This window comes from Girardinichthys multiradiatus, chromosome 12 (genome assembly GCF_021462225.1).
Source record: "Girardinichthys multiradiatus isolate DD_20200921_A chromosome 12, DD_fGirMul_XY1, whole genome shotgun sequence".
NCBI classification, from domain to species: domain Eukaryota; kingdom Metazoa; phylum Chordata; class Actinopteri; order Cyprinodontiformes; family Goodeidae; genus Girardinichthys; species Girardinichthys multiradiatus.
The window spans coordinates 49435830-49460909 of NC_061805.1; the positions used below are offsets into that span (position 1 = coordinate 49435830).

The window sequence follows — 25080 nt, forward strand, 5'->3', positions numbered from 1 at the left end:
TGTATTGTTTAATAATAAATGATAGTTTAAACAATGGGGTAATCATGTAATATTGCTCTTTGCATTATACCCCATCTTCTTTAATCCAATCAACTGATTTTTTTTACATGTTTTTATGTTCTATTTTCTGAATTTAAAGCCCTTTTTCTATGCGTCCATTTTAGCGGAATATTAAGTAAAAGAGGAAATCGACGCATGGCTTATAAAATTTTTACAAATAAACATCTGAAAGGTGTGGCATAGGTTTGTATCCACTCCCATTTACTCGGATACCCCTAAAAATCTGCAATTAACTGCTTTCAGAAGTCACTTAATTAGTACACAGAATCTTAAATGTAATTGGCGTTCATTATAAATTCAGCTGTTCTGTTTCTGGCCTCAGAGGTTTGAAGAACATTAGAGAACAACCAGCATCATAAAGACCAAGGAACACAGCAGATGGGTCAGGGAGGAAGTTGTGGAAAAGTCTGAAGCAGGGTTTTGTTCTAAAATGATATCGCAAGCGTTGGACATCTCACAGAGCTTTGTTCCATCCATCATCTGACATGGAGAAAGGATGGACTAACTGCAGACCTACCAAGACATGGACGGCCATCTAAACTGACAGGCTGGGGATTAATCAGAAGCAGCCAAATGGGCTATGGTAACTCTGGAAGAGCTGCAGAAATTCACAGCCCAGGTGGGAGAAACCTTTGGCACCATTTCAAATAAATTAATTGAAATTGTTTAAATTTGTGGTTGAGGGCAGTAATCAAATGGAATTTGAAAATAAAGTATGTGTGAAGTGGTCAGGTTGATAATTGGATGGATTTAAAAACTTTTTCGCAAAGTGTATAAAATGAATATGAAAAGATATGGGTGTAATAAAACGCGATATAACATTATCCATTTGTATTTTGTTGTAACAGGGCTGTTGAGAGTTGGAAAATAAAAATAAACTGTTCACTGTGTTTTACCGAAAATTCTGAGCAATTTAAAAAAGAAGAAAAACAAACAATCTGAACGAGAAGGTTATAATAAGGATCCGACCGGAACCTAGCAGGCAGTGGGTGTTTGTTTCCAGTCGGACTGTGGTTTATGCGAGCCTGTTTGGCGCCTGTTATCATTAGCTACAGACCGTAGGTTTGATTTTTGTTTGTTTCGCGATGCCTTCAGAAAATCTACGATGGAAAACTTTAGAGGGCTTAAAAAATTCACCAAAGGGACAGGTGACCTTCGACCCGTACTGGTCTGAGAGAGGAGAGGTGAGCCATCTCCGGTTAGCATCAGCTAGCTTGACCCGCTAACATTAACTGGGTTGCTGGTTTACTTTTAAAAACGGGAGGGTTTATGAATTCAGGTGCTCATTTATTCAGTCAGTTGGACCTCAGACGTTTAAAACCTAGAACATTTTTCAGATTAAGGTGTTAAATCCCAGAAACGGAGTAATATTGAAGTACTTCTTTCAGTTTATTATTTCTTCAACAGAGGGCAGTGTTATTTCTTTTTTATGACAGGAAAGGCATTTAAAGGTATTTTTGACTTTAAGAGACAAAGCTAAAACATACTGTTAGACCATACATTCTGTAATTATACGAATATATTATTTCTTTGTTCACATTTCTTAATGTACCTGTTGAAACACAGGAGACAAATACTTAATTTTCCATTAAGTTACACGAGTTTCTACACGAAAGAAAGGGATTTATAACATATTCAGTTCTGGATGTTATTGTATTTTCTGACGTCTCCACATCCCGTTGTCCAAGTCTGCTATCCATGCATTACCTGCAGATTTTGTAATTTTATATTTACCCTACCGAGTTGCATATTTCTTTTAATCCGAGTCTGCCATTTTTATTAACTGCAGTATTCTTCTGTTCTAAATGTTCACTTACTCTGCAGTCTCTTATTCTTATGTTTTGTTTTTTTTCATATTTTTTGACCTTTATGTTTGTCTCCATGCACCATTTGCCTTTCGCTGTGCTGCTGCTACACCTGAATTTCCCACCTGTAGGACAATGAAGGATATTTGTTTTCTATTCATCCATTTTTCCATCCATCCATGGTTGTTTTTGTAGGTTCTGTATTTAAAGCCAGAGCATGATAGTGATATCTGCAGTTAATGCTTTGTGAACTTTTGTATATGTTTTTTTAAGTTACCTGACAGGTCTGGGAATCGGATTTTGGAACAGTATGGACATTTGTGGTGGAAAATGTATGAATCCATGCATAACTACAGTTTTTTTCCCTTGTTTCTATGGTGACAGTTCTTCAGTGCATAGGCATACACAATAATCTGGGAGATGGGATGAAATGATTACTTTCACTGGCTAAATTGAGTATAATGAGGCCTCTACAAGAATATTTGCCAGAGCATAATTTTTTTTTTTTTTTTTAATCTTTTTTTATTTTTTATTTTGTTACTATTTGCCATGTGATAAATGCCAAAACTGATTGTTAAAACAAACTCGAATAGAATACCTTCTGGTTTTTGGAGGGAAATTTGCTTTTAGATTAATTATTTAACTGAAAAATTTGTTGATGAATTCATTTAAAAACGGGCGTCTGACAGTCAGTCAAAACAGTGAATGAAGTCACCTTCAATCTTATCTTTACCTGCCTACTGGACACAAGTACTGGAAATCAGCTGGACTGTGGAAATACTGTCCCAGATGTTTGCAGATGACAGATAAGGTTGTATTTGAAGCGGTGACATAACTGGGATGCATAAACTTGTCCGAGTGGTATTCCATCATGTGATGAATCTCATGACAGTGATGTGCGCTCATGGTAACGTCGTGGAAGATCTCACACTCTTAGAGTGTGGGCAGCCATATTGACTCACTACAGCCTCTGATTTAGTGCTGATGGTTAAGTTCTGCATCTAAATGGTCTTCTTGTATTGAGAGGGCACCCCGAGACAGTCTTTCAGCAAGAGGACATTAGAGTTGCACAGTATATCGAATCACAGTTATCACTTTATTCAGGTAGGTAGTACTGCAATCTCAAAGGACCTTTGGCCTGTTGGATGTTGATGCTCACCACGGATGGATATTTTTAGTGGCCTAAAAGCCTAAAGCTGACAAACAGTGGTGGGGGTTTCTGAGCATCTGTTTGTGTTCTTGCAGCATATTCTGGCTGGTTGCAAAGAGACCCTGAGCTTGTCCTCTCATTCTGCGGTCATACTTGAGCAGATCGACTCTAAGTCCCTGCACAAGTCGTCCTTCCTGGACTCCAGTTCTGCAGACTCTGAGGAGAGTCCAGCCTCCGTTTCCTGCTCAGCATCCACAGCAGACCTCAACGGCAAGCTCACCACACTTTCGTCAGCTCCATCTCTGAAAGATCAACAGAAAGATGTAAGTCATTCTGAGTGCAAAGTGTTTGTCAAACTCAAAGCTGAAAGGAGGAGCGTGTTGCTGGAGAACCTCTCTCTGAGTCTCTCCCTCGTTACAGATTTCGGGGTTGTTACCGAAGCTTAACGTACTTCAGGCGGTCAGTGATGAGACGAGAGATGAAAGTCCAGAGGCAGACATCAGCGAAGTCTCTAGTCCTTCTCCCCCACCTGCCATTTCCCTGCTGTCACCCAAAGCCATGGAGATGGCTGGCCACATCATCCGCTTCGAGGAAGATCAGCGAGAGAAGGCCAAGGTCCGACTCAGAGACTCCTGATTACTGCACCTGTCGTCAGATCAAACACGTGGTTTCAGAAAGGATTTTATTTTAGGCCTATTAGAGTTTATTAACGTTCTTTTAACGCTGAAATTCACGCTCAGAAAAAAATCAGGTGGTCTGGAAAACATCGATATTAACTTGTAAAGGAAGAATAATTGAGCAGCTTTTTGTCTGTAAAGACAAAAAGCTGCTCAATTATATTATTATATTATTATTATTAGCTTTCTTTAGGTCTGACCCCCTCATTTCTCCATTTTCTTCCTTCTGGGCAGCCATATTTTCTTGTAGTCTTTCAAAGTTGCTTTAATTAATAGCTGTCAAGCTTTTCTGAAGGTTTATCTTTAAACATTTGGCATCTATTTCATTTATTTCCAGTTCCTGATCAATCAGAATCAGCTTTATTGCCAAGTCTGCACAAACAAGGAACTTAACTCTGGTACGTTTTGCTCTTAATAATAAAGAAACAAATCCTTTCAAAAAAGACCTTCAGAAAGGCTGCAGAACTACTCATTAACACCCTGTAAAAAGGTATCAAAAAACCTGGTTGTTTCGGAAGGAAAATGTCAACTAATGATAGGTGGTTTAGATCTTTTGCACAGTACTGCATGTTAGAAGTACACATCTCAAGTGATGCTAAAGAGATGAAACCGAGTTTAAATTTCAGAGCTTCTGTGACTCAGGTCTGGATTTTCATCTTTTTCTTGTGTGAATTGTGTTGAAAACCTTGCGGGCTCAGATGGCGCTCCGAGAGCGGCAGGCCAAGCAGGAGAAGCTGGTGGAGTCGGTGGCGAGCGACAAGTTGGAGCACCTGAAGCGCTTCGAGGAGCTGAGGGAGCTGAAGCAGAGGCAGGAGTTCCAGAGTATAAGGGACATGATGGACAGAGAGTGAGAACTGGACTACACGCAGGACAGTACTGATTGTTTAAATGTTTCTGTGTGTTTGAGCCCAAACTGTCTGGTTCCTCGACTGCAGAACCAAAGAGATCATGGGGCGACACGAGAAGCTGAAGGAAGAGCAGCGGCACCGGATAAAGGTACGATGATCCGACAGAAAACAGGCTGCTGAACATCTGGTCAACATGTTGATAAGAACCAAACTTCTCCCTGCAGGTTCTTCTGCACTTTCATAATATTCTCTTACAGAACTTAACAGTTACTTTTGTGGTAGACAAAAACAGCGTCTACATGTGCAGATCTTTAAGTCTGTCGGCATTAGATTGTCCTTAAATGTTCTTCATTATTTCTTGGCGAATCTTTTCGGCTGGTTCTAGGTCCAGCGGGTTTGGTGCTGGTCCGAGGTGCACCGATCAGGCTTTTATCTAGATTTTTTTCTTTCTAAGGAATGAAACACAAACTCTTTTTAGTACATTTAGTTTTAATTCAGCAAATTGGTACAATAAACTTTGACCATGAAAGAGAAGAAATGTCCAGTAGGTGTTAATAAAGGTAGCAGTTTTTAATCCAATGGAAAATGAAGGAAAGATTATTCCCATTTATGTCTAAAAGCAACGTCTTTTTATATTAAACTCAATGTAAAGTGCATCAAAGAACATGCTGGTGATTGATGCATTTGCCTACAGAAAAAATGGGAGTTTTCAGTTTTGATGCATTTAATGAACAGGAAAAAAATCGGGTTGTACAGTATTTGACTTGTCAGATCCGATCAATGAAAAATAGACTGCTTGCAATCACTGGTAGATTGACTGGTGCATCACCAGTATCAATATTTTGAAGGTGCTGCCTGTGGTTCACTGGCGGTTTATCTTTTACCAACAGAGGTTCTGCAGGATCCTGAATGTCTTAAACTCAATAATCTTCATTTTTTAGGCTTCTAAAGTCTTAACTGCATCCAGATTTACCTCGCTGGGTCTTAACTTGCATTTAGTGCTGTGCTACGCTTGCATGTGTTCATTTCTGTGCATCTTCAGTTGATTTATCATTTTTTTTTTTTTTTTTTTTTGCTTTTATCGGAAATTCATGCTGAGATCGTCCGGAACGGCTTGAAAACCCAGACTTTGTTGGGAAACTACCCCCAGCCTGCTCCTTCATCACGAGAACATGTGTATTGGTGGAGGTTGGCTTGAGAAGGGGTTTAAACCCGCCATCAGTCGGCGTTATGAGGCTCGCTGTACTGTAGGAGGGCGTTCTGGAAGCCTGGTGTAAATGTGCTCGGGTCACATGTTGGAGCATGGTCCAGCTTCAGATCACTGTTCGTTCTAACTTGCTTATGCTGAAACAAAATGAAGTAAAGTTATTTTTCTTAATGCTTGTATATCTTTACATCATAATGGTGTTAAAGCAAGAATGGAAATTAACTTCTGCTTTGGTTCCCTGTGGAAAGAGGAGAAAGGATCTGATTCCTGACGTAAACTGACCTCTGTGACCTCTAATGCTAAACCTACATTCAGTATGTGTGATTTGACATTTTCATGAGCACTCGTAACATTTGCTCAACCTGCTTTTATTTTAAAATTTTTTGCAGTTCCCACCAAGCTGAGCTTGAGCCTGAACTCTTACTGTTGAAGCTAAATCTGCCACTTACCTGTTAGCTTGTTTATTCTCCATCTTCATGGCAGACTGAATGAATGAGTGTTGTTCCAGTGGATTTAGAAATTGTTTTCCTAACTGCTTGAAGGAGACGTTCCTGGTTAGATCATACCTCCTCAGACTGCCTGCTATGCCAACCTGTACTTCATATCAAGTTGCACCTTCTGTAAAATCATCTGATAAACTAAATGACAGCAGAGAGGCTGTCACAAAGCTTCAATCTGGATTGGTTTTGCTTCGTCAGATCCAGAACCTGCGTCTGAGGGAGCTGGAGCAGCAGCGACTCCGTGAGGTGGAGCAGGAGAAGCAGAGGCAGGCGGAGGGCAGAGAGAGGCTGCGGAGCCTCAACAGCATCCAGGAGGAGATCCTGCAGATCAACCAGCTGCTGGAGCTGTCTGGCCAGACCGGCAGCGACCTCCCGGCGGCCAGCCTCACCTCCTACAGCTCCCGCGGGAACCAGCTGTGCTCCCAGGTGTCGGAGGTGGTGAGAAAGACGGCGGAGGTCAGTTGGGCCACAGTGGTGTCTGTGATGTGTGTCGCTGCAGTTCTGTTCAGTAACCGAGCCTCTTTGTCTAGGGAGAGTTTCCAAGCTTGGAGGACATGACCGTGGCAGAGCGAGCGCTCTGCGACATGAGGTTGGCGATCCGGCAGATGGAGGAGGAGGCAGCCAGGGTTCGGGAGAAGAAGAAGGAGGAGCAGGAGCAGGAAGAGGAGCGCAGAAAGCAGGAGGCTATGCAGGCGCAGCAGGAGGCGCAGAAGAAGGCAGAGCAGGCAGCCAAAGAGAAGGCACAGAAAAAAGGTGCCACCGTCCTATCAGAGTTTGTTCTGCTTATTTAAACTCAGAAACTTCTATTTATCATTTCAAGACAGTGCTTTGAATCATAGATGAAGTGATGGCAAACAAGCTGCATGGAAATCTGTAGGAACGTTTCAGGAACAGCTGATGCAGCACGTTTAGCACTGCAGGTGTGAGAGGTTATTAACCAGATCCCATCCAACAGGGCTGCAGAACAGCGCTGAAGAGAGCACCATGAAGTGGTACAAGGAGCTGCAGGACTCGGCTGCTCGGTGCACTCAGTCCTTTGAACAACTCAGTACTCCAAAAGACCCGCAGGTGGGTTCGTACGTGCTCCGCCATCAAATTCAGTTTGGAGATTATCGCAGCAAATAATAAATACATGGATGTAATTCACCTCCTCTTGGCTTAGACAAAGAAACTGAAGCTGGAGCTGCAAAAAGCAGCCACCATCCCCGTCAGCCAGATCTCCACCAACTCCGGGTCGCAGCTCAGAGAGATCTTCGACAAGATCGACAAGCTGCTGTCAGGACGGGCCGTGGTGTCTGGAGGGAAGTCCGTCTCCGCCTCGCAGCATCCTCAAGGCCTGGAGTTCGTGGGCTGCAAGCTGGCAGAGAAGTTTGTGGTGAGTTTGTCTGCAGATACTGTGGAATAACAGGGAACAGAAGCTAAGCAGCACGGACGCAGGATCACATTCTGCAGAGTTCTACCTCTGTGTGTTTGAGCAGATCGCAGTGCTTTATAAACATTTAGTGGGAGAAATATGGAAAGTAACTCTAAAACAGGGACCAAGGACCTGTGGGCGGATAATTTCTCTTCCATGTTCAAACAAACAGGGATCCTAACAGAACAAGCAAAGTTCTGACTCCTGGTCTTTTTCCTGCCTAGAAACAAGGCGAGGAAGAGGTGGCGTCCCACCATGAAGCAGCCTTCCCCATCGCCGTGGTGGCCTCCGGCATCTGGGAGCTGCACCCTCAGGTGGGCGACCTCATCCTCGCTCACCTGCATAAGAAGTGCCCGTACGCAGTCCCACACTACCCCCCGATGAAGGATGGCACATCTGTGGAGGAATATCAGAAGTGAGTGGTTCAGAGATGCTTTTGGCTCAAAAGATTTGGATTCAGATTTAATGGCGTCCCCACTTCAACAGGATTCTGGGTTACCGTGTGGATGACTCTGGGGTCGAAGGTCAGGACAGCTTTCTGAAGAGGATGTCTGGCATGATCCGCCTTTACGCTGCTGTGATTCAGTTGAGGTGGCCCTACGGCACCAAGCAGGGGGTAAAAATGCTCTCACTTCCTGTTTACTTCCCACCCAGGTTCATGCTCTTTAGTGTGAGAGGAGCTGATTGGTTCTGATCATTCCTCTGTTGTCCGTCAGGCTGTTTCTCATGGGTTGAACCACGGCTGGCGCTGGTTGGCCCAGATGCTCAACATGGAGCCTCTGGCAGACATCACAGCGACGCTGCTCTTTGACTTCCTGGAGGTGGGTCCAAAGTACATCTAAATGTCAGGTGTTGAATGTGGTTCCTGTTGTTCTGGATGTCACCTGTTGACCCAAACTACCATCTGTTTCCTTCCTGCCTTCCTTCCTATGTAAAGCCTGACCACTACTGTGAACATGTCTTTTTAAAACGGTCTGAGGGCTAAGACTTTAAGTTTGGAAAGGTTTAGGACTTGAACTTGGGAAAATGTGCACCAGCTGTGTTCTTTTGTGCGTCTTCCTTCAGGTTTGCGGCAACGCCTTGATGAAACAGTATCAGGGTCAGTTCTGGAAGCTCATCCTGCTGCTGAAAGACGAGTACTTCCCCAGGTACAAGCTGATGCTTCTTGGATTAAAACCTCTTCAAGGCAGCAAGTGAAAGAAAATATGTCTGATGTGTAAAATGTTTGTCTGCAGAATCGAAGCGGTGACCAGCAGTGGACAGATGGGCTCCGTCATCAGGCTGAAGCAGTTCCTGGAGGTTTGTTACCCTCTGTACTTTGTGTTTATAAGAACATGGTGATAATTAGTAACATGTAGAGTCAAGAAGCAAGTTCTAATGGGAGGAAGAAAGGAAGGACTCAACATTTACACTGAGATACAGAAGGAGATCTGGAAGTACAAATATCTTTCCATCCTATCCTATAAAACAAGCCGCTCTGCTCTAAATCTGCCCAATTAAAGTCAGGAGACAGTTAAACCAAGCAGACTAAATACCACCTGATGTCTCCATTAATTAATGATCTAAAATTAACGAGCAAATAGATTAATAAGCTTAAAGTTTGGGACAAACTGATAAAGTGTAGAAAATGTCTTCATTAACTGAACATTTTGTGTTAAAAGAAGCATTTTCTCTCCCACTCAGACATCGCTGCAGAGTCGACAGATCAGTCCACCCAAAGGCCAGCTGAGCTCCACGTTCTGGAGGTCCTGATGGACGAGGTTCTTCTCTGACGTCTGTAAGAACCGAACCAAAGAGATGATGTTGAGGAAACCTCTGTGAGGGAAACGGCTCTGTCTTTTCATGCTTGGAGAGACCCTGGAGGTCACCTGGAGCGCACACTTCGAGTTTTATGCATCATCATTAGCGAGGCGATCTCTCCTGGAAGATTTGAAGATCTTCTGGACTTTTCTCATGGATGAACCTAAACCATCATGAATGAAGATGCTGCTCGTTGCCCTACAGACTGGATCACCTCCTTAATTTTTATATATTTTTATTTTCTCCTGAATCGCTCCAAGCCAAGATACTTTCGGGTTCTGATGAATTCAGACACTTTAACACTAAAACCGCCGTCCTGAAGACATCTTGGTCCAGGCGTGTGTGAAATGCACGGATTATTTAGATCTTTCTGATTATTTATGAGCAGCATCACAAGCTCAGCTGAGCTGTTCATTAAAGAGGTGCGAAAACAACGTGCTGCGTCCCGATTTAACTCTGAATCAGATTCTTTTAATTAGTGGTTTTACCGTTAAAATGCTCATGAATCAGTTCATTCGTCACAGTTCAGTTCAAACATTAGGAGTTGTAAGATTTGAATGTATTTATTTTTTCCACGAGTCCACTGTGTGGAACTGAGATGTTATCACAGAGATCATTTTATCGTGACAATGAAGCAGAACTCTGGCTGTTTGTGGCGGATGAATGTCGTGTTTGACTAAAAACCGATGTAATCTACAGAAACTGTTTAGAATAAAATGAGCCAGGGGTTTTTCTTTCTTTCTGAAAATACATTTTTTTCTTCTGTAATTTCTCTTTAAATATAAACATTTTCCATTGGGAGATAAAACATACGAGGTTTTCATAGTATATGATAATGTTGGGTAGAAATAGCAGAATTTTAAAAGTGTTTACACCAAAAGGTAAAACCAACAAAATGATCTATTTGCTTCTATTTCAAACAGAAATGCAGCCGTTACTCCTACTGTTGCTAAAATAACGTTTAGATCATCATAGTTCTAACAATATATAACATTTTATTTTCATGTTGGGCACACAAACTGAGCAATGGTCTTCACAGTGGCGCAGTTCTCACTGCTGCTGCTGTGCAGCAAGAAGGTCCTGGGTTCAAATCCTGGCCTGCAGTGTTTCTACATGGTGTTTGCATGTTTTCGGACTGTTGATTGGTTTCTCTAAATTGTCCTTAGATGTAAAAGTATGCATTCATGGTTGTTTTCCCTGTGAAGAATATTCCTATGTTGACCTGTGCAGGGTGTACCCAGTGAGCTGGAGATGGGCTCCAGCCTCCTGCTACTATGCCTGGATAAGCACACATAAATGTGTGTTTTTGATGGGTTGTTTTTTATACTCCTGTCTGAGAATATGTCCTATCTGGCTTTTGTTTCAGTGCTGCAGGAAGTTTCAGCATCTTAATATGCATTTGACAGTTTGATCAGGATCTAAGCCAGGCTGCCACTGACTTTTGAGGTTGAAAAATTCTTCCTCGTTAAGGTAGACCGCTGCAGCTCTTTGCACCACTGCTGCAGAATCATGTGTAAACACAAGTATTGCAGCGGTGACCCAAAAATATTGTATTTCATGCAATTTGTGGAACACGTTTTACTCACCTCACCATTCAGGATGCTTTTATTGACATCACTGGACATACTTTATAAATAATTGGGCTAATTATTATATGACCACTTCGGGGTACCCATAAAGCACAGAAATGGCATTCCTAGATGGTCAGTTGATCCTTTAATGCACAGACCTGCAGTCCTTGGAGGGCTGGCGTCCTACTTTCAGATGTGTCTCTGCTTCAGCCCAACTGAATCACATGATTGGTCATTAGCAGGACTGTCTGGATCAGAAAGTTTAAGGACACCGGCCATCGAGTACTGGATTCTGACACCCCTGCTTTAACGTGATAAACTAATGTACCTGGTCCCGACTCAGCAGAACACTGTGAATTCCACCCCGTTGATCCCAGTATACATTCATTCAGAATAGGATCAGATAAAAAGCAACACACGGGACTCATGTTGCTCACAAAATCTAGAAATATATTTTTAATATGGTTATAATTCTCTTCCTTCAGTGTGTGGTGGAGGGGCTCTATGCTCCTTACAGCCAGAGAAAACTCAGCTTAAACTGGTAGGTTCTCTGGTTGTTCATTAAAAGAACTTCAAACTGTAGCAACGATGTGATGGAATATTTTAGTGAACCCTTTGCATACATTGGCACCGTCAGCCAGTCCATTCATAATTTGTTTATTTATTTGTATATTTCTGACATGCATCATTGATCACCCAACTTCTTTCTTAAAGGAAATAAAAACAAAATGTTCCAAACTTATTGACTGTCTTAAAATTTCCCAAAAGAAACAACTGAAGTTTTTTTTGAAATTTAAACATTACTTCATTTGTTTAGACTGACCTGGAACTTTTTATTGGTAATCTATTCTAAATATGATTTCGCTAACCCACTCTTCAAAAGTGGAAAGACAAAAGAACACACTAGTCAGGTGACTGAGATGTGTGCTGATCTTCATATGTCAGCAAATGGCAAAAAGAAAATAGCTTCTCACCTAAAGTTGCCCATATCTACAGTCAGAGGAACAATTAAAGAGTCAACGGGGATTATGACAATCCAGGCTGGGAGAGCAACACAGAGAGTGATGAAAACAGAAAGAGAGGTTAAAAAAATCTCCAACACTCAATGTTGGACAACTGCAGGGAAAAGTGACATCTTGGGGTGACCAAATCTCCATACATAATATCTATATGTCAACCAGATGTTGAGGAGGGAAACCAGAAAAATGTCTTTCTATCCAACCATTATAAACACAGATATGCTAAAAGCTACTGGGACTGTGGGCTTTGCTCTGATGAGACTGAGCTGTTCAGGTTACACAAACACTCCAGGTGGGTTTCCTGCAACACAACCTCATACCCACTGTTAAGTACAGTGGAGGTTCTGTAATGCTGTGGGCCTGTTCTCTCTTCCAAAGGCCCTGAGAACCTTGTAGGAGTCACATCATGAAGTCTTTATGAATGCCAGGACATATTACGTTAGAAATCCGAGGGCTTTAGCCAGATAATGATCCAAAATATATCCAAATCAACACAGAAATAGTTCATCAGACAGAAAATCAGCCTTCTGTCATGACCTCAGTCCTCAGAAAACCTCCTGTTATTACATTGGGTTGGACAGCAAACGCTGGTGGTGCTGCTCCTCTCAGCTTCAGAGGGTACAGAATGCTGCGGCGCGTCTTTTACCTGGTACACAAAAGTTTGACCACATGTCCTCCATTTTTACCTCTCTCCACTGGCTGCCAGCAGGATTCATTTTAAAATTATTGTTCTTTTTGGGGCTGCACAGTGGTGCAGTTGGTAGCACTGTTGCCTTGCAGCAAGAAGGTCCTGGGTTCAATTCCCAGCTGGGGGTCTTTCTGCATGGAGTTTGCATGTTCTCCCCGTGCATGCATGGGTTCCCACTGGGTACTCCAGCTTCCTCCCACAGTCCAAAGACATGCCTGTTAGGTTAATTGGTCTCTCTAAATTGCCCTACATTGTGTTGTGTCCTGCGATGGACTGGCGACCTCTCCAGGGTGAACCCTGCATGTCAACTGCTGGAGATAGGCACCAGCTTCCCCGTGACCCACTATGGTAGAAGCTGACTGACTGTCCCTTTTGGCCTAGCCCCTCCTTACCTGTCCAAGCTGCCACATCCCGACACACCTTCTTGTTCCTGCAGGTCAGCTGCTCCTCAGTGTGTCGAAGCGTAAGCTCGGAGGAGACCGTGCTTCTGATGTAGCAGCTCCTAAATTAACCTCAGACAAGCCTCTTCCCAGTCTGCTTTTAAATCCCTTCTTTAAACTCATCTCTTCTCCCTGACCTTTGACACCATCTGAGATGTTGACTTTTAAATGTTCTTTTAATTATTCAACTATATTTTATTAATTTCCATTTTACTTAATTCTGATGGCTTGTATGACTGTTTTATTTTAATACAGAGCTATTTTATTTATTTTAAGGTCCTACTGATTTTATTATTGTATCGTTTATTCTGTGTACAGCACTTTGGTCCTGTGGGTGTATAAAGTGCTCTATAAACGAGGCTGTATGTTGCTGCTGATTCTGCCAGACATGGATTTTGTTTCCCCACTCACCAAATGTATCAAATGGATAGTTTGGGTTTTTCTGGGATAACAAAAATGCATTTATTGAAAGTTTTTATACATTAGGGGTGACAGTAAATCTGAGGCATCTGCAACTTCTGATGGAAACTTTCTGGTAATTGCAACACAAGTTATTAAAATAAGCCACAAAAGTCAAGTTTGTTTTATTTTATTTCAGCTTTTCATATATACACAGAGTTGTTACAATTAATCTGCAGCAGACAGATATTGGGTACACTGCAGCCAGATGCTCTTTTGTACTGTATAAATGCAGAGAACCTCATTTTCTGGTTCCTGCACAGAAACTAGATAATGAACTGTTTAGTTTCTTCCTGAAGAAGCAGCAGAGAAAACTTTCTGTAAAACCTCAGAATAAATTTAAACCTAAAAACAAACCCTAACTTGCACACACATGTAGTTTTAACATTTTAGATCAAGAACTGTTGAAGCTGCGCGTGACAAAAAAAAAACCAAACATTTGCAACAGTTATTGAAAACAATTCTGTGAATTATTCAAAAATAATTTTACCTTCGTGATCATTTTTTCCTTCTTACATGAAAAGGCTGCGTGACTTTCTACAGAGCTGGGACCCGTTGCTCCTCACCCTTAACTTGAACTATGATGCTGTTACCTTTTCAAGGATACAACCATTTTTAAGGTCCACCTCCTTGTTTGGAAAAGTTAAAATTACTTCATTTTGAAAACATATAGAATTTTTATTTTAAAAGTGAGAAAACAATACCTCAAAAAGTAAAAAATATTCTTCAGTCCTCTAACTGGACTGAGATCTTTAAACCAGACTTTATGTGAGACTTTTTTTCTGCAGAAACGTTGAGGTCTGGGCTGCAGTTCTCACTTTCCACCAGTAGATGTCACTAGATATGCAAACAGAATTAAGGGTTTCCCAGAAGCAGCTTCATCACTAAATGGTGAAATCTAAATCTCAAAGTAAGTTTTTAAGTCGTCCAGGTAACTGTCGATGACGGCAAGCAGAGTCATCTGGAGGCCTCCGAGATTCCTACAAACACCGGAGGCCATTTTGTTTCCTGATGCGAGTTATTGTCCACTTGGAGCTTCAGTGTTTGGAAGCTCCTAAGATCGACCCTCGTGGTTGAGCGTTGCCCTCTCCATGTGTCTGTACCAGTGTTTGACTTTGGTGTTCTCCATCATGTCGTCAAAAGCCTGAAGTCCTTCCATCACTTGGAGGACTCCAAACACCGCCTGCAGGTGGAGGAGGACAACAGTGACGAGAACAGTTTATCCAGTTAGTTCTTCGTAAGCTGCGGTTCGGCAACAAGTTCTTAAAAGCAACAACAAACTGGTGGTGAAACCAGCAGAGCGTCTCCTCACCAGGTCTGCCAGGTTAGGCTGGTCTCCACCCATGAACTTCCTATTCTTGCCAATAGCTGCCACCCAGTCATTGACGGCCTTATAGAGATCCTGCCTGACGTCGTCTTGCAGATTGTGTCTGAAAAATAATCATCGTCATCATCTAAAAACCTTCAGGAACAAACAAAAAGAACAGCAGAAGACTAACAGAAACGTACCGATTTTTCAGTCTTTTTGAGATGATGAACATAGCAGCAGCACCAACATATTTGGCAAAGAAACCTTCCACAGTACCAAACTTTCCCTCACGTACAATGTAGTCGAAGGAGGCCAAGGCTTCGCCGGTGGTTCGGTAAACGTTTGGAGATATGAGGTGCACGAGCCAATCATCAACCCACTGTCGCCACTTCATCTCTTCTCTGAAAACACAAAAAATGTCAACGTGATTTTCATCAACGCATCTCTACCATCAGAATGACATGAAAACGATTTGGAAAGACCAAGAAACGACTCGTTTTATCTGTGCCTTAATTCTCTATAGTGAAGACCTAACAAGGTGTCTGAAACATTCCTCGGAGATATTGGTACACGTTTAGATGATTGCAGCACAGAGTTGTTGCAGATTGACCAGCTGCGCCTCCATGTGGATCTCCTGTTCCACCACATCCCAAAGCTGCTCTACTGGATTAGGATCTGGAGGTTCTGGAGGCCACTGGATTCCAGATGTTTGAGATGATCAGAGCATTGTGATGTGGTGCATTATCCTGCTGGAAGGAGCCATCAGAAGATGGGGACACTGACGCCATGAAGGGACGGACTTGGTCAGCAACAATACTGAGGGGGTTAAATGATACTCGGGTCCAAAGTGGGCCAGGAAAATATCCTCCAAACCATTCCAGAACCACCACCAGCTGAACCGCTGCTACAGGGCAGGAAACGCTCAGGCCATGTTTCTTAAATCACCATTTCTTCCTCATTCTGATCCTTTTGGACTTCAGGAAGTCTTCTTCACCACGTCTAATTGCTGCCATGTGATTGGCTAATTTGCTATTTGTGATAACAAGCAGTTGAACAGATGTACCTAATAGGTCAAAATGTGGGACACTTAGAAATGTAGGATTCTAATTCCTTGTAGATTTGAATTTAATACCGACTTTAAGAACTGCTTCATTTCTTCATTATAATATTCAACTTGTTTAACACATAAATATAAACAGACCAGTCATTGGAAGCTGCTAATGACCAATCATACCAGGCTTCATTTTAAAACTCTTACATTTTCAGACTTTTAATACAGAGTTACATTACGTTAGAACATGAAAACTTGATTGTGCGATACTTTATTACATCATATAATATACATGTTCATCATGTAAAACCACAAATCTTGCCATGTTCTTCCGATATATTATTTACAGTGTACATGAGCGGGATCAATCTCTACATTTATTCATACGCCCAAACGGCTTTTGTCGTTGCTCAACCAGGTATGAGTCCAGATGTTTCAGAACATGTCTTAAAGTACTCTCTGTGACCTCATAACCGGGTCAGACTCGTTCTTCCTCCCGTTCCGCCCCGTGTTTTAGGTTCCTTCTCAGTCTATGCATGCTAATCTCAGCACCATCCAAGCATCAATAATATGCATCATGTTCTAATGTGAAAGCTTAAAACATGAAGTTTCTAACGATTTGCCACCATAACGTGTTATAGCTCTAGTTTTTGCCTGGGACACGGCTCTAAGCTTCGGCATTTATAACATCCTGGACATTTGTCTGCAGCATATTAACCTTGAACTCTTATCTGCAGGTTCATCGAGTCACAAAACAACACACTGAAACTGGCTTCAGATCCTTAGAACTTCTTATTGGACCATTCTGCAGCTTTTTGGTATCTGGACTAACTTAGACCAAATGTTCCATCCATCCATTGTCTATATCCGCTTTTCCGTGCGGGGTCGCAGGGAGGGAGGTGCATATCTTCAGTGGTCATCGGGCGAGAGGCGGAGTACTTCCTGGACAGGATGCCATTCCATTACAGAGACATACAGGACAGACAACCAAGCTCAACCACGCCCAAGGCTGATTAGTTGGTCTGTTTCACTGTGGGAGAAAGCTGGAGTACCAGGAGAGTATCCACCCATGCACGGAGGGAACATGCAAACTACATCCAGAAAGACCCCAGGCTGGGATTCAAACCCAGGACCTTTTTCCTACAAGGCAACAGGGCTACCGGGTTGGACTATGCAATGAATGCAGGTTCTTTTAAACACGGTTTGTCAAATTTCCAACTGTGACGTTTTATTTGTAAAATTGCAAAGAGCAGCTGTTTTAGTGCTTTGTTTACACTCCAACCAGAGCTGTTTTAAGAACCACAGGTCCAGTTGGACCCGTCTAAAGTCCAAAATGTTGTGAAATGGCCTTTTTCTGATTTTTAATGTGCATATGTTCAGTTAATAAGTCAGAAACGTAAATACCGATGGGTAACATGTTAAAACCAAAGCATGTCATTTAAACAGAAACCACTGAATTTATTCATCATTAATAAACTGCTGTTCTTTGGAAAATGGAAGACGAGGAAAAAGGCTTGAAAATCAAACATTTTTCCAAACTTATCCAGACCTGGATAAATGTTAAGGAAAATTCCCAGACTTTAAGACTGCGTAGAATCCCTGTTATACCTCTGACCATAAAAATATGTTTATTTTGGTGTTTTCTTTAAGTTGCTTTACAATAAATACGTCAACTCATCACACATATAAAACAATAATTTCTGCTTAAACACCGCAACAATAACATGAACACGACCCGACAGGAAGAAAGGCGCCCCTGAGGTTCTCAGGGTTGGACTTACTTCTGCATCCCCTTTGCAGGATAGACGTCAGCGTTCTGGGCCTCGCTCAGCATGAGCCAGTACTTGTTGTTGTACTCCGTCACCTCCTTCCCACGGTCGTTCACAGCCTTCATCTCCGGGTAGCAGCGGATTATGTCGGACAAGCTTTTCTCCCTGGATCACAGAAAGTTTGTGTTGGAGGGCTTGTTTCAACAAGACTTTGTTACTTATTTTAATCTCGTCGATGGTTTTTCTCAGATAGAAAGAACCCTTTCATCTATAGAGAACTTTAAACACCAACAGGTCCAAAGAGCTGCGAGCAGAATATATGACACAATAATAACCCGGTAATAAAATTATTAGGACTTAGAAATAAACAAAACAGCCAATATTAAAATAATAAAACAATTACACAGTGAAAGCAGAGTGAAAAGTATTTATTTGACTTCTACCTTTACTTACACTTACTTGTTATTAAATCTTTTAATAAATAATGATCTATACAGAAAATAAAATGTACTAAAATATATATCTAATAAATGACATTTTCTCAGGACTGTTTTCCTGTTTTATGGCTTGTTTGGAATAAAAAGTTTAAGAAATATAGGTAAATAAATACTATTGCAACATTCGTTATTTAATTTCTTTAAAAATGTAAAAACAGAAATGATTCTTGAATATTTGTTATATAATAATGACAGGGAGTTTTATGTTTTTTAATTATTTGAACTTACTTGCTGATCATTAAAGTCCTGAGGGAGCTGATGATGACAGAGGAGTCATTGAGTTGCTGCAGAAAGAAGACGACATCTTTATACAGTAATCTGTTTGGAATGTACATAATAATTTTAGTTGCACAATATATAGACTCATAATCACAATCTCTATGAGTGCATTACTGCAAATGACACCAACTCGCCTAGCAGCCCCACATGATGCAAGGTTTTAGTGGCTGAGATGATGAAACTGATGTTGTTCAATGTCGTCAATTTTTCAGGAATAGCATCACAGTTCAATATTTTAAGGATATTGTGCAGCTCCAACTTTTAGGTCAGTTTATGTCAGAGGTCAGCGTGTCTCTTTTAGCCAAACTGGAACAATATTCGTCATTTCATTTCTCACCAGCTCGGCATCCACCATCAGGATGGGCACCTTCCTGTATGAAGACCACTTGATCTCCTGCCTCATCACTGGGTTCACCTCCACAATCTCGTACGGCAGACCGTAGAAGTCCAGAAACGCTCGCACTTTGCTGCAGAATGGGCAGGTCTTGTACTGGTACAGAGTCATCTTTGGACTGCCTCCTGAAACCTGCAGCAAGTTAACGAGAGGTAAAGCTGCTCCTGTTCCTGTCACAGAAACCTTTCAACATCTGCACTAGCCTCCAGTCCTCTTGTCGTGTTCTGCAACGCTAGACAGAAGGAAAATGTGCAGCAGGCTACTTTCATTTGTGCAAAAATAAAGGAAGACATGAACGTCTAACAGGCTTCAAGGTTTCTAGCCATCATATCACAAACTGTTTTATTGTTTTCCTTCATGACTGAAAATAAAAGGAAGAGTAATCTAAGCTTCCTTTTGTTGTGGAATTTTCTTATCAAAGTGGGTAGAAGTTGACTCACAACAAGAGAAAATCCAGACTTTGTCTTTATAAGTTTTATTCAAAGGCATTCAGCGTTTGAAGACCCTGACACTGAGGTTAGTCAGTTGAAGCAGAACCCTGATCAACATTTACACACAGTATTTATACCAGAACATGACAGTGTTATCTCAACTTCAAAAGAGTCTGTGTTTTATGACCCCAGACCCTTCTCGGGTTCAGAGGTGACGAAGTTATCTGGGAACCCATCTGTCCTTCCCAACACATCATCCTAACTGTGGGTTTTAACCATTAAACTTCTGATAATGGCTTTTACAGCTTCCTCCTCTAACACAGATGTTCAGAGGAGCGAGGTAACCTAAAGGTCACACACTGTGGAACGCTTACTGCAAGAATTTCCATCACACTTTTCTCCCATTTCCTGTTTCAGTGATGCTAAGGTTGAAGCTCTGGTGTGACTCATCTATGATTGGTTCTGGGACTGGTTCTAGAACTGGTCGGGTTTTCAGTTTTTCTGTTCAGGTTGAATTTGACTGGACTGCCAGCATCTTTGGGATCATTCTAAGGCTTCAAAATTAACCAGTTTTTCTGTCTGGACGGAGTTAGTGTGGCATTTTAATTTTTTTATCTGATAAAATGTCTTTTTGTTCACTTTCTGGAAAGCTCAACATTGCATACGATCATTTTAGAAAATGAAACAGCAGGACGGTCACGGGTTGAAATCCCAGCCAGGATTTTTCTGCATGGAGTTGTAGTTGCATGTATCAGTTTTATCTGGATCCTTGGTTTCTTTCCAGTTCCTACAATCCAAAATCCTACCAAAATGTGTCGGCCCTGTGGTGGACTGGTGACCTGTCCCCGTGACCCTGAACAGATTTAAGTTAGACAGTCAGGTTCTGTGTCAAATCTTAGCTATATATGTTTTTTCCTGTTTCTCAGAGACACGACCATCAGGTACTGTTTGTCTGCTCTACATATCCGTTTGGTCCGACACTCTTCTGTCCTCCACTTGACCATCCATCCATTTTCTTTGCCCGTTTAACCCTTACAAGGCCGTGGACGGTGGGCAACCCCAGGACAGGGCCACACGGAGACACACAGGACAGGAGGGAGCCAGAGTACCCAGACAGAACCAACACATGCACACAAAAAGACCTCGGCTGGGATTCAAACCCAGAACCTTCCCAGATGGAAGGGGCTGCACCGTGTCCCCCAATTTTCCTCCATCTTCTAATGACGTAATGCATTGTATACATGGGTTGGACAATGAAACTGAAACACCTGTCATTTTAGTGTGGGAGGTTTCATGGCTAAACTGGACCAGCCTGGTAGCCAGTCTTCATTGATTGCACATTGCACTAGTAAGAGCAGAGTGTGAAGGTTCAATTAGCAGGGTAAGAGCACAGTTTTGCTCAAAATATTGAAATGCACACAACATTATGGATGACATACCAGAGTTCAAAAGAGGACAAATTGTTGGTGCACGTCTTGCTGGCGCATCTGTGACTAAGACAGCAAGTCTTTGTGATGTATCAAGAGCCACGGTATCCAGGGTAATGTCAGCATACCACCAAGAAGGACGAACCACATCCAACAGGATTAACTGTGGACGCAAGAGGAAGCTGTCTGAAAGGGACATGGCTGCCCAGATCACAGCAGAATTAAATGTGCTCCTCAACTCTCCTGTTTCCACCAGAACTGTCCGTCGGGAGCTCAACAGGGTCAATATACACGGCCGGGCTGCTATAGCCAAACCTTTGGTCAATCATGCCAATGCCAAACGTCGGTTTAAATGGCGCAAGGAGCGCAAATCTTGGGCTGTGGACAATGTGAAACATGTATTGTTCTCTGATGAGTCCACCTTTACTGTTTTCCCCACATCCGGGAGAGTTACGGTGTGGAGAAGCCCCAAAGAAGCGTACCACCCAGACTGTTACATGCCCAGAGTGAAGCATGGGGGTGGATCAGTGATGGTTTGGGCTGTCATATCATGGCATTCCCTTGGCCCAATACTTGTGCTAGATGGGCGTGTCACTGCCAAGGACTACCGAACCATTCTTGAGGACCATGTGCATCCAATGGTTCAAACATTGTATCCTGAAGGCGGTGCCGTGTATCAGGATGACAATGCACCAATACACACAGCAAGACTGGTGAAAGATTGGTTTGATGAACATGAAAGTGAAGTTGAACATCTCCCATGGCCTGCACAGATCTAAATATTATTGAGCCACTTTGGGGTGTTTTGGAGGAGGGAGTCAGGAAACGTTTTCCTCCACCAGTATCACGTAGTGACCTGGCCACTATCCTGCAAGAAGAATGGCTTAAAATCCCTCTGACCACTGTGCAGGACTTGTATATGTCATTCCCAAGATGAATTGATGCTGTATTGGCCACAAAAGGAGGCCCTACACCATACTAATAAATTATTGTGGTCTAAAACCAGATGTTTCAGTTTCATTGTCCAACCCCTGTATATACTCCAAGTGAGTCGAGTTCTGGTTATCTTTGGGGTTTTTATAGTTTTATCCAGATAAACGGGAACTAATTGTGTTTCTGACATGCTGTTGATGAACAAAGTGATCAAAGATCCAATTTAAAATGAGTTCTTATGTGAGGAATCATCTCTTGGGTTCAGTCGGAGTTAAAAGGCGCTGGAATTATGTAGAAACTAGTGAGAAAGCAACCAAAGTCCAAAGAAAAACTTCGAAAGATCTTTCGAAAGAACAGTGGAGAATCTGGTGAAGTCCACTTTAAAAGATTATAGCAAAGTTTGGCTGCTTGGTAGATTCTAAAGAACTGATGATTGGACCAGGACAGCTACAGTTCTACTGTGTACCCTTCGGAACATGTCAGCGATCCGAACATAAACACTGAAAGATGCAGCTAAGCTCGACCTCAGGTGACCCCGCATGCAGACTCATGTCAGTCAGGTGATCCAGAACCGACTCCAGAACCCGATCCGGACTCACCTTACTGTCCTCCTGAGCCAGGTGTTGCTGCAGGGAGAGCTTTAGGGTTTGGTACAGACCCAGACCTCCTCCGAACAGAAAGGCGCAGCCCAGAACCCTGCCTCCCCCTGCCCGCACTGAGGACACCAGTCTGGACCGGAACCCAGGCCCGCCGGAGCTGAACCCCCTTCTTGAGCTATGAGTCGCCGCATTCCCCAGCAAGAATGAGGCGGTACCGGACCGAGCCGTGGCTGGAGTCTCCAGAAAAGCCCGTCCGACCTTACAGAGGGATCTGGAGCAGGCGGCTGCCATGTTGGCTTTACGTAAAGACCCACAATGCACCGCGATGGAGACGACAAAGGGTTGTATTACCCTGGGTTTTGTCTGTCAGGAAGAACGGCCCTCGGTGAGGACTTGAAGGCACGAACTGAAGAAAGAAACCCTGGGAACGTTTGGACCCATGGTTCTTAAATTGTGGTCCAAGTACCACTGGTGGTACCTGGGCTGCCTTTAGTGGAACCTTTGGCATCAGATATTTACAAGGTTAATGTAGCTACATAAAGGCACAGATATTTTAACAGATAAAACTCAGATAATAAACAGATAATAATGTCATAGTGAAGCACAGTGGAGGATATTAGTGCTTTAATTTGTCTTAGAGGTCAAGATCGGATTTGGGAATGTCGTCCCAGGGACTAGACTGCATTAGTTGGGATGTTTTGTTGCTGACTACCTTAAGCAAATCAAGGCAACAGCAACGTTTTTACTCCCATTTAATGCATTCAAACCACAGATAGATATTTTACAGGACTGTGTGTCTCAGATGCAAGGCGGCCATATTAAATATTGAACTCGAGTCAGGTGCAGGTTTCCCAGTCAGAATTCCCACTTCGGGGGCTTTCGAGTTGATTTTACAACTGGGAACTCGGAAAATCCGACCTCAGAGTATAAAAGAAAACACAAAGCCACGTTACACCAGTGCCATTTACTTTTGAAGTCTGCAGCTGGATTTAGGAACAACATAAAATCCAAATTTACCATGTTCTGTAGGGAGGCCATGTGGGTTTCCAGTCGGATCTCTGACTTCAGAAGATCCCCTTGGTGCTTTTCTAACTTCTGAATACAAGATAAATACCCTGTATGGACTGTAAAAACACATTTCCATAAAAGACTGTCCAAAAAATTAAACATTAGCCAGTGTTCTTCTTTCAAGCCCATTAGAAATGTGGCACATTTCTCATAATAATGTAAGTCATGCCTAAACTACACTCTTTTATTCGGAGTATTTTTTCTCTAAGTTGGAGGAGGAGATGACAGTGTTAGAAAGTACAAATGGTTTATCAGGGCAGGTTCAATGGATTCATATAAAGAAGAAGCTGCTGAATTATCTGTTCTGGTGCTGTTGCGTTTTAATTATCAAGATTATTCCTTAATAAACCTTATGTTACAACTGTGCCTATTATTGCACTTTTTTAATTGACTTTACACTGATTTTAAGTGATTCGTGTCTGCCCAAATCTGTGAAAATCGGATTGAAAACAGTAAACTAAATGGAAAAGAGTTCATTTCGCCAAATGTTGGGAAGCCCACATAAAATAACAGATTAAACAGAAAACTCTTTGCAATTTTGTGTTTAGTTTAAAACGTTGTGCACCAGTTAAACCAGCCGCAATAAACACAAAACACCATGATACCATTCATGTTTCTTTAGACTCATTATGTTTCCAAATATTTGATAGTCAACCAGTCAGTCATCCTCATTAATAACACAGCCTCTGGTTTTCTGCCAAATTATCCTCCAATTTTAACTAATGTCCGTTGGTGGCCTTTAGTATAATTAATAAAATATACACACTAAGGAAGCCCATTTCCGCCACTCTGATGAAAAAAAAAAAACAACTTGTCTCATAATTATGACTTAGCTGTCTCATAATAAGAAAGCTAAGTCATAATTATGACTGGACCCAGCACTTCGGGAGACTGAGACGTTTGTGTCTAAAGAACTGGTGTGGAGCTTGCATACTAAACATGAGGTAGGCTACTGTAATCATACTTTTTTCACATAATAAATTCTTACAGTGTTAAATATCGTTTCATTATATTAGGTAATCTATTTTTAGCATGTGGAACAAACCAATGCAAACCAAAATGAATTAGCCTATTAGATCCCAAAACATAACAGTACATTAAATTATACTATTTTTATTATGCTTGAAGTGTGCCTGAAAATATTTAATTTTAAATTATAATTTTGTTTTTTGTAAAACTCTGGTTAGTTTGAACTTCTTTTTGAGTTGGTACAACTCAAAAGGATGGTTCCACCTGATCCATCGGTTTGGCTTTCAGTCAGTCGCTTGCAAACATAAAACACTAACTAAGCATAGCTGTGTACAACGATAAGAAACGTGGATTTGTTAACTGAAACTGGATCTGCAACATAAACTAGCATAGTATAAAGTAATCAATTGGACATATTGACACACATTCAGTTTACCCTAAAGTCGTGGTGTAAAACTGGTATGTAGTTCGTGCCTCCTGCCCCCAAATCACTCTTTACTGGCTTCTTATGCTATTTGCGACTACAAAACAATACCTTTAGGTGTGTGTATTTTTTATTTTAAACTAAAATATGTCCTGACGTTTTATTTCATGTATAGGAAGAAATCTGGATTTGTACTTTCCATAGATTAAAGAATATGTACAAAATGTCGGTCTAACGAAGATGAACAGACTTAAATGCAAAGTAATTGTTCTGGATGTAATTAAAAACTTCA

At 41.9% G+C, this 25080-nt stretch overlaps 2 protein-coding genes across 2 annotated transcripts; one reads left to right on the forward strand and one right to left on the reverse strand.

Moving 5' to 3' along the window:
- Window positions 1–1041: 1041 nt before the first annotated feature.
- On the forward strand, window positions 1042–11774 carry gle1 (GLE1 RNA export mediator). Its single transcript, XM_047382319.1, has 15 exons — window positions 1042–1244; window positions 3111–3338; window positions 3436–3630; window positions 4391–4539; window positions 4628–4688; window positions 6446–6703; window positions 6778–7000; window positions 7203–7315; window positions 7410–7622; window positions 7886–8076; window positions 8148–8277; window positions 8378–8482; window positions 8727–8809; window positions 8897–8960; window positions 9345–11774. Exons 1-15 carry the CDS (start codon window positions 1146–1148, stop codon window positions 9411–9413), a joined length of 2181 nt encoding a protein of 726 aa, XP_047238275.1. The 5' UTR covers window positions 1042–1145; the 3' UTR covers window positions 9414–11774.
- Window positions 11775–13752: 1978 nt separating this feature from the next.
- On the reverse strand, window positions 13753–22647 carry ptgesl (prostaglandin E synthase 2-like). The gene is made up of 7 exons (XM_047382730.1): window positions 22328–22647; window positions 18881–19069; window positions 18493–18548; window positions 17780–17932; window positions 15148–15348; window positions 14951–15068; window positions 13753–14821 (listed from the first exon to the last, which is right to left on the reverse strand). The coding sequence occupies exons 1-7, from the start codon at window positions 22616–22618 to the stop codon at window positions 14693–14695; spliced, it is 1137 nt and encodes a 378-aa protein (XP_047238686.1). The 5' UTR covers window positions 22619–22647; the 3' UTR covers window positions 13753–14692.
- Window positions 22648–25080: the final 2433 nt, after the last annotated feature.

Excerpts from the sequence above, each read along its gene's own strand:
- gle1 (XM_047382319.1), top strand. The coding sequence starts at position 1,146 with ATGCCTTCAGAAAATCTACGATGGAAAACTTTAGAGGGCTTAAAAAAT. Across the intron at positions 7,623-7,885 it reads AGCTGGCAGAGAAGTTTGTG|AAACAAGGCGAGGAAGAGGT; the intron begins GTGAGTTTGTCT and ends TTTCCTGCCTAG. Across the intron at positions 8,810-8,896 it reads AAAGACGAGTACTTCCCCAG|AATCGAAGCGGTGACCAGCA; the intron begins GTACAAGCTGAT and ends GTTTGTCTGCAG.
- ptgesl (XM_047382730.1), bottom strand. The coding sequence starts at position 22,618 with ATGGCAGCCGCCTGCTCCAGATCCCTCTGTAAGGTCGGACGGGCTTTT. Across the intron at positions 15,349-17,779 it reads CCTGCAAAGGGGATGCAGAA|AGAAGAGATGAAGTGGCGAC; the intron begins GTAAGTCCAACC and ends TTGTGTTTTCAG. Across the intron at positions 15,069-15,147 it reads TCAAAAAGACTGAAAAATCG|ACACAATCTGCAAGACGACG; the intron begins GTACGTTTCTGT and ends ATTATTTTTCAG.